This window comes from Plodia interpunctella, chromosome 15 (genome assembly GCF_027563975.2).
Source record: "Plodia interpunctella isolate USDA-ARS_2022_Savannah chromosome 15, ilPloInte3.2, whole genome shotgun sequence".
Classification (NCBI taxonomy): domain Eukaryota; kingdom Metazoa; phylum Arthropoda; class Insecta; order Lepidoptera; family Pyralidae; genus Plodia; species Plodia interpunctella.
Window position 1 is genome coordinate 9,559,502 of NC_071308.1, and position 9,427 is coordinate 9,568,928.

Sequence of the window (9,427 nt, forward strand, 5' to 3'; positions counted from 1 at the left end):
TGGTGCTATTGGTACAACTAAGGTACACAAACATTGCCAATGGAGTCAAAAAGCGTCAATTTTCAATATTATTGCAGATTTACGACCAAAAATACCTTCTACACAATCGTGGTGCTAGTTTAAAGGAAAAAGGAAGGATTTCGTGGATTATCCTGAAAAGAATAACACTATTTTAGGTTGTGTTCTGCATTATTTGGTCAACTGTGGTCATAAACTGATACAAACTTGATTTTGACTGAAGATCTTACCTGTATGAAGTCCATATTTTAATAAGTCTTCACGTGTAAAGTGTTCCAAACTTTTTTTCGTCTGTTTACTTGCTCGAATCAAATTTTACAGTTTTGAAGCGTATCCCATAGTTTTCGAAATATTTATCTTATGGAAAACTATTTTTCCCGTTATTTCGGCACCCGAATATGCTATATTGTTGTATATTTTTCACAAACGAATGTTTATATAATGAAAGGATTAATAAAGTACGTTTTAATCGACATAACAAAAAGTGGCAAAGCTTTTGTGTACGTAACATACAGTGCTGGCGGGATAAATGTACAGTAATACTCCCTATTGGTACGGTACGTACCGCAGTCCCTTGCCAAATCTAGGGTCCGTGTCCGTACCATGTGCCATGAAAGAAGTCCCGCAAACGTCTCATCTACACAGATATAAGAAAGTTACATTTAATGTTCATAAATGTGCACAGGCCGCGCGTAGGGCCCTTTCTAAATCTATAGCACAGACATTCAATAGGTAGGTACCTACATAGATAAACTATATATCTGTAATTAAATGTGAATCTATAGTTCGTTATGTTTGAGAACATTTCTGAGCTGATACTATCAAAAAACAATTTGGTTGCCAAAATACCATTGTCCAGCCGGTCTAGTAATAGCACACATACGTGTGTTAAAGCGTCTTCTCTCGAACCTTTTGTGATGAGCAAGGGTGGTGAGACTGCGCGGGGTAGCCCAAGAGTAGGGGAAGGTGGCCGCTGGGAACGACGCGACGCATTACGCCAGTCAAACGATGACTCATTTCGAATTAATTTCTTCACTTGCTGTGTTTACTCTTTGAATACAGAAATAATAAAGATTCAGTTCGTTCCCTGCCCGTCTGAGTTGCAAAAAACTCGAGCACATGTATACCCTAAGGTGCTAGCTTGGATGTCGATAAGTACATGATACAGGCATGGATTTAGTAAGTACTTCTACGGAGTATTTACTAATTCCATGGATACTAGGTCAATGATCGATACATACACGTGCCAAGGGTCTGACTATTGGGATACCGAAGACCGTGCGAAATGGAAGGAACCATGGAATTAATAGTTACTCCGTACAACGTAACTTAAATCCATGGAAGGAACTGGGAAACGCTCATATGACAGCTAAAATGTTTATTGGGCGATATGCCAATGTCATCTATGTCAACTGTGGCATACAATGTAAACAATGCAAGAATGGGCCAGCTGCAGGCAGGCTCCGCTACAATTACAAACAATATCTGTACCCATGCTGAATGCTCTATCTAACTAAGCCGTGTGTTGTGTATGTCTTGATTAGTGATCTTGCTGTGTGAAGTGAAGATATTAAGCTTTTTTAAAAGATTGCTCGTCATGGAACTACCTATAAATAATAATTATGACAGTAAAGAAAACAAATCTAAAAGTCCAACACAAATTAGGGAACAGTCTGATGAATCAAATAAATCACAGATTTGGATTGATTCTACAAACCAAAATGAATCTGTTGATCAGACAACTGATCAGTCTCACACTCAAAGTGAAATGGAAACTGAACGGAATATAGAAAACAACAGTACACATGAATCGTCTGATAAAACTTCATCTGAAATTAATTCTGTAGTGACAACTTCAGCGCATGGAATGGAGCGAGTATATACGTTTGTAACAAATGTAACTGGTGAAGAAATAGAAATGGAACAAAATGAAGCAAGCTATGAACCAGCACGGATAAACAGTGCCCCTGAAGACATCAATCCTACTAACGTGATACCTGAAAAGCCTACAACTGATATTAGTGCTTCACATTCAAATCAAGATCAGTCTGAAAATGTAACATCAGTTAGCAACAAAATGGTAACAATACTTGATAGAACAAACAATGTACAAACTGCTAGTTCCGTTGATTGTCAAGTTCCAATAGCAGTGCCATCATGCAGTAACACACAGTTTTTGACCTCAACTTCGCATGAAATTGTACAAGAATCCACAATTTCTAAAAATACTCCAGAGGTAGATACTGAAGTACCATCGACTTCAGGATATAATAAAATATCTTCTGAATCTGAACCAAATGATTTATTGGTTGAAATTGGATCCAAAAATGCATTTGATGCATTTAACATACCTGTGGTGAATATTTATGGTGAGGATAAGGGCCCTAGGTTTTATAATGTCTCAGATAACTTAGTCAGCAAGCCAATAATTCCAAATATGCTAAGTGAAGCATTTAGTGTCTTACCTATTTTCGGGAGACCTAAGAATAAATCTCAGTTGCCTGATTTTCTGGATGAAAAGATTAAGGAATTTGTTGGTTGTGGTTTGGAGAACAGCGAATTTGAGAGACTTGCTGAGTATTGTAGGTATGTCATTTTAGTATTATAATAGGTAGATACAATGTGATGTCAACCTGCTGGCAGTAGCCCGGCAGTCTGGGAAAATATATAATAGCAGCTGTTTCCCATGGCTCTGCTTGTGGCAAAGACCTTGTGTTAGACCTAGGACACAAGCTCTCAAATAATCGCTACATAAAATTCACCTTAATCCAATGCATTTTGATATAAAACCTACTTTCACATCCTTAAAATAAAGTCCTCTACCACATCTGTCTATTTGTCTGTTGTCCGTGAAGTCGTTTTTGAGTTTATCACAAACTCCAAAACTACTGCACAGACTTTCATGCCGTTTTCACCAATAGACAATGTGATTCCTGAGGAAGGTTTAGAGGTATAATTTATTATGTTTTTTCGAGCGTAGCCTGGACGGGCCACTAGTTTATAATATTAGTAGGTATGGATAAAAGAGATTCAACACGCAAAGAAGATGACTGTGCCTTGACCCACAAGGTCCACATTGCACACTCATCGATTTACAATATGCGATTTACAATATGCGCAGGTTTTAAGGGCAGAAAAGGCCCAAGAAAAGATATTATATATGTAAACAATATAATTAAATTCCATATAAGTTATATATTAGTTAAGAATACCTACTACTCTCTCTAATGAAAATACTATACATCGGCGTAAGACGTAAAAGAGATGAATTAATTCAGCGAACTGGCATGGTCTCGACAGCTCAGTGGTCAAAAGCACTGTCCCGGATAGACAGGGGCGCGGGTTCAATTCCCGCTCGATTCCAGAATTTTTCATCTCATTATTAATATTAAAAAATAAGTTATTAAGCATTTGTGACGTGTATAATAAATCCATTTAAATTCCATTTTTCAGCCCTGACAACCTTAGAACTGGTAGGGAGCTGGTTATGGCCCATGGTCCAGGACAAGGGATATTTCCATCGGATGTGGAGAGATTGAATAAGAATACAGGGGACGTTACAACCAACCACGATCTTAATATAGTGAGGAAACACAGGTTGAGAATGGAGAAGGACACCAAAAACTTGTATGCCAAGAGGTTCAAGTACCGAGGGATTCGAATGATGTCTCTTGGAAATGTTGTGAGTACTTCTGTAGTTCAATAGTAATCATCAAGCATTTAAGAATGTTGTTTTTGTCAGCCTAACTTTACATCCATCCTCTTATCATCCATTTTATCTCCCCATGACACACGACCCTTGCCTTTTCTTTCAATTGATCCATCAATGCCCTTTGCGGCTTTCCTTTCCCTTTCCTAGTGAGTTGTGATGTGCCACCAATAGGTATTTTTTCTGTTCTTGATAATTTTAGCTTGTAAAACAATTTAAAAAAATAAACATTTAACAACAGAAATCTGTTGTAAAATGTTCGTTTATTTAAAACTTTATTTCACAACTCAATTTGTAAAAATATAATAGGTAGACACTATCAAATAGTCACTCATTGGGTCATACGAGAATGCTTTAAGTGCAAAAAAACTAAGTAACTTAAGTATTAACTGTGCTATAAATACATTTTAGTAAAAATGTTGTAAAAGTAAAATATATATAGAGTGAGCGAGACATTACATTCTCTGTCCACTTGGTCCTGTCCACTATTCTTATACTTCTTTTTTATTATGAGTCCCAACATGTAAACAATCTTCAGAGTACTTGAATTTTACAGATTTAAATCAAATTAAATTCATTCTAAAGTAAAAAAAAGGAAAAATTATTTCCTAAATAGTATATTTTTGTGTATATTGCTGTAAAATCATTAAAAGACATGGTAAGATTGTTTACATAATAAGAGTTTGGTTTACAAATTTTAGCGAGGCGAATTTTTTTGAGGTTTACATTAGTTTTTCTTTCACAGGAGGATGACCACACCCCGGTAGTGACCCTGGGCATGCCCGTGATGCCCGGCAAAGACCTTATTTTTGTCATCAGATGGTATCGGCCCTTTTCTTACAATCCCATGGATAAGAATGTGAGTTGCACTTTTATTACATTAAAATGTATTCATGATACCAATGACAGATCATCGCGTTATTATTTTCCATGTTGAATGTATATAAATATACACCGCTAAAAAAATATGATTTCTTCGCATGTCCTACTGTGTTTTACACAAATATATGTTTACTATGTCTCAAAAAATTAATTTGGAATCACAGCATTTTGCTGAATTATTTAAAGTTTTGCTCAACAATACACTTTTTAATTAATTTTAAAACGATTAGTAATTTTATATATTTTATATTATTAATTGATTTAAACGTTTAACATTTCAATGCGTTCACATAGTTGACATTATAATAAAAGTTTATTTCTGGGTCCTTTCGCGCACAGAAATTGGGGGTGTTCAAAGCACAAATAGATCGTTTTTATTTTTTAGCAATACCGCACCCGTCACTCGGTGTTCAGCTGCAACATCCTGATGCTGGGCCGCCACAAGCTGAGCGTGCTGCGGGACAGCTTGGTGTGTCCCAACGACGTCGACTTGAGGGTCGACGTCTCCGAAAACCCGGACGAAATCCCGCGCTCCACTGCTAAGGTAATGTGTTCTCTATTGCTGGAGCTGTAAGGTACTCAATCGTGTCATTTGAGTGTGTCCCGACGACTTCGACATGAGGGTCGACGTCTCCAACGATGACACGGACGAAATCCCGCGCTCCTCTGCTAAAGTTATGTGCTCTTTATTGCTGGAGCTATAAGGTTCACAATCGTATGTTATGGTTGACATGAGGTGCAAGCTGATCTTTTATTTTATTTTTTAATTTATTGTTATAACGGCAACAGAAATATAGAAAAATACCCGCTCGATTCCAGATTTTTTTCGTCTCATTATTATTTTCAAAAACAAATACATCTGCAAAAATGTTAACATCCTGGTGACATACGGACGGTGGAGCCAAGTAATGTCCCGTTTTATCTTTCAAAAAAAAAAAACAAACCAAATCACGCTTATTGGACACCTCCAGGAGATGTTCCCGTCAGGGTTCCTGTTCATCAACAACGTGTTCTACGTGGACTACCGGCAGGGCTGCGTGGACTACAGCCTGCCGCTGCGGCGCTGGGCGCGCGCGCGCGGCGCCGGCGACTTCCAGAGCCGCGACATGGCCGTCGTGCGCCTCGACCAGCTCGCCGTCAGGCTGGCGCATCCCGAGGTGTCACTGACTGTTTTCAAGTTTCATAATTAACGAGCTTTTGTCCGTGGTTTCGCCCGCTACAATTTCCCTTCCAAAGAATTCAATTTTCGTACGAGCGACCCGGTCGGGTTTCGCTCGGGTGAAACCGTAATAAAAAAAATTACCTATGTTACTCCTGAACGTTTCGTCTGTCTCTGTGTCTATTATAATATAATATATTAGGACAAATCACACGGCTTGAGCTAGTCCTAAAGTAAGTTTGAGACTTGTGTTATGGGATTCTAACTCAGCGATATTATATTTTATATCAAATACATATATAGATAAACATTCAAGACCCGGGCCAATCAGAAAAAGATCATTTTCCATCATGGCCCGACCAGGGATCGAACCCGGGACCTCTCGGTTCAGAGGCAAGCACTTTACCACTGCGCCACCGAGGTCGAATTGAGGATTTGAATTGAACTTTATTATGGCATATCAGAAAGTCACGATAAGCTTGAAAAATGAAATTATATTTTCTTTAATAAGACTTTCAAGAATAAGTAGTGATTTTAAAATAAATTGTTCTAAATCCTGTTTACACCAGGTGTACGTGCACCAAGGCAACTGTGAGCACTTGTTCACGATATCGGAAATCCGTCTCGTGACGGCGTCGGACCCGCTGCGGCTGTCGTCGTACCCGTGCCACACGGCGCTGTCGCAGAACCAGACCGTGTACTGCACCACGTGCGCTGAATTCGGGGCCAAGTGGATCGTCGTCGGCTGTCCCCGAGTCCCGTTCGACCCCGCGTTCTTCTGCGAGAAGTGCTTCAAGTTGTACCTGTACAAAGACGGCAAGAAAATAGGCGATTTCAAAGCCTATCTGTATAGGGGTAATGAGATTAACGTGTTAAAGCCTCAATGACGAGCCGATATGTGGAAAAATTATGTGAATTTCAACAGTGGTGCTGCGCGGAAAGGACTTTATTTTGACACGCTCACCATGGTAACCAGAGACTATGAGCTAGAGTCGCCGAATGAGACGGAAGATTTTATTTAGTGAAAAGCTAGTATATGGCTATAGTGAAATTATCACATATGTATATAAATCATGGTTTCTCTTGAAATAACTTAGGTATAAGCGCTAATATATTTTAATAGGGTAGATGACTAGGTCAGAAAATTGTAAATAATATGTATACCCTAGATAAAATATATATATTTACAAACATTGTGATTATTCATAGACTGTAACAATGCCGCTGGATCATGGTACGTATATTGTACCGTATCGTGAAAAAAATAAAATAAAAATATACTCGACCATCATAAAATACAAAAAAAAAATAAACTACTTTTATTAAGAAGTCATCACTGTAAACGAACAATAAATTGTTCGTTAGTAGCTGACGAACAAAATTAACTTTTTATATTGCTCAATCGTGGCGTCACGTTAGAGTATCCTTTTAAATTTTCATATTCATAATCTGTGAAACATGTAGGATTAAGTTTTACCACCACATTGTAAATAATGTAAACTCATATTTTTGCAAATCATATTTTAATAAATAAATAAATATATTAGGACAAATAACACAGATTTTCTCTTTGTCGAAAGCTCCAGAAGAATCAAATCTACGAGTTTGACATTGCGAGTCGAATCAAGTATATACCTATTCAATTTACTTCTAGCGAACCATGTATAATTTGTTTTAGGAATCTCGGATATCAGGGTGAATCTTGTATGTTCAACTCATCATCATTAAACTTAAGAGGTGGGCTACGTCTTGTATGACAGATTCTAGTTTCCATCAAGTCAAATCAGATACTTATTCCCATGTGTCAAAAACAAAGAAAAATAAAAATATGGGGCCATGTTGTACGAAGTACTTACATGTAGTACCATGTACCATGGAATTAGTAGGTACTTGTACGAAGTGCTTATTAAATCCATGGTACTTACTAAATCTATGCAGTGGGCACAAGTGACGTCACAAATGTTGGAGACAAAAAGTGTTTAAGAAAGTACTCACAGGCAATTACGAATAATTAAGTTCCTTAGAATCCCACAAGCCAAAGTATTGAATAGTGGTAGTTTTGACCAAAATATACGTTTTTAATAGATGACAATTATCTTTTATTTCGTAATCGCTGTTCTACAATCCATAATAGCATAACAGGTAATGAAATCTTTCCTAGCGGGGAGAATACTCCCCGAGAATAGAAAGATTTCATTTAATGTGTTTTTATAAAATTAAATATTATAATGACAGGGTAATTCTGTCTTTTTGTTGATCTATGGTAATAGGTACAGACAGATAATTAGTATAAAGCATAATAATCAGCCAGATTTATTGTAAAAATCGATAGTGTACTCTATCAATAGTTGACTTTAAAGCCATCTGTATTATGATATGATGTAACAGTGATAAACTGAACAACTACCATATCTATAGCCTATCAATAGTAGGTGGTATCGTCGATGTATGGATGTAGCCAGAGTCGATATGCTAAGAAGAAGAAGGTATCGAGTAGACGCAATATTACATAATACCTTTACATTACGGTAAGTTGCCATAAACATCTACTCTTACATACAAGTACAGATATTTTCCTAATTCCTGTCACAGATTATATAATACCTACTTACTTCCAGTTTCCAGTTAACAATGTGCTGCAAATGGCATACATCTTTAGTTCTATTTACAGCACAAGCGATGACAGAATAAAGTGGTTGCCTGAACCAATCGTTCCATCTCCATTACAACTGATCGGATCGTGAGCTGGCCATCCAGTATTCAGGTCTAGGACCTCTGGGAGACTATTGGCTAAGGTCAGATGAAGATAACGTCTAGCCCACTAAACTAGACTTTTACAAAAGGTCCAATATTGATACCAATGTAGGTACAGTCACGTGCTATGATATGGATATAAAAGCATTCGATTTTATACTTTGTTACATTGGAATGAGAATTGTGAATTAGTTCGCGTGACTGTACCTAATTAGTTGGTGAAGTGAAACCAATTTATTATGGGCACCTGGCATGGAATTTGGTTATGAGCTGGTCATCTGTGTATATGTTGTACGGGATGTCGAAAGAGAAAGAGTTTTTTTTTTAAGTCTGAAAGATTAGCGGAGTTGCCAGATTTGAGAAGAGAAAGATTTGTAACAATTGGTATCCCGTTCAACAGTGGACTCTAATATTAATGTATTTATTTATTTGAAAGAAAACCAAAAGTAATTTATATGTGGACGCTTAAGTTGGAGTAAATAGATTCTGTATTCTCTAGTTGGTGTGGACTTCGTCTGAATTTAATCCAGTGGACTACAACGACTTTTTGAAGTTTGTTATTGGCCCGTTTGCCCAATGAAGATCAGATGATGTGTGGATTAATGAAGGAATTCCTGTGATTACTTTGTATTGCTTCTATACAATGAAAGGTCGTAATTCATTACAACGATTTGAACATAAGTGATCTGCCTACGTTTTGCGCGAATTGAGCGAATTTTAAATATGTCGAATCAAATCAAATCAATCAAATCATTTATTCAGAAATTAGGCCTTCACAGGCACTTTTTCACGTCATAATCTAAATTAAATGATGTTTACCAAAGCTACAAACTACTAGCATTTCGGAACGACCACTGCTGAGAAGAAATGCCGAAAGAAACTCATTCAAACAGTGTTGGTCCCTA

At 37.3% G+C, this 9,427-nt stretch overlaps 1 protein-coding gene across 1 annotated transcript; it reads left to right on the plus strand.

Moving 5' to 3' along the window:
• Positions 1–1,424: 1,424 nt before the first annotated feature.
• Pbp49 (PSEA-binding protein 49kD) lies at positions 1,425–7,598 on the plus strand. The gene is made up of 6 exons (XM_053755781.2): positions 1,425–2,604; positions 3,472–3,700; positions 4,473–4,586; positions 4,995–5,153; positions 5,581–5,766; positions 6,338–7,598. Exons 1-6 carry the CDS (start codon positions 1,616–1,618, stop codon positions 6,653–6,655), a joined length of 1,995 nt encoding a protein of 664 aa, XP_053611756.1. The 5' UTR covers positions 1,425–1,615; the 3' UTR covers positions 6,656–7,598.
• The last annotated feature ends 1,829 nt before the right edge of the window (positions 7,599–9,427 follow it).

Coding starts and splice junctions, on each gene's coding strand:
- Pbp49 (XM_053755781.2), top strand. CDS start 1,616: ATGGAACTACCTATAAATAATAATTATGACAGTAAAGAAAACAAATCT. Junction 5,154..5,580: donor TCCCGCGCTCCACTGCTAAG/GTAATGTGTTCT, acceptor GGACACCTCCAG/GAGATGTTCCCGTCAGGGTT. Junction 5,767..6,337: donor TCAGGCTGGCGCATCCCGAG/GTGTCACTGACT, acceptor TGTTTACACCAG/GTGTACGTGCACCAAGGCAA.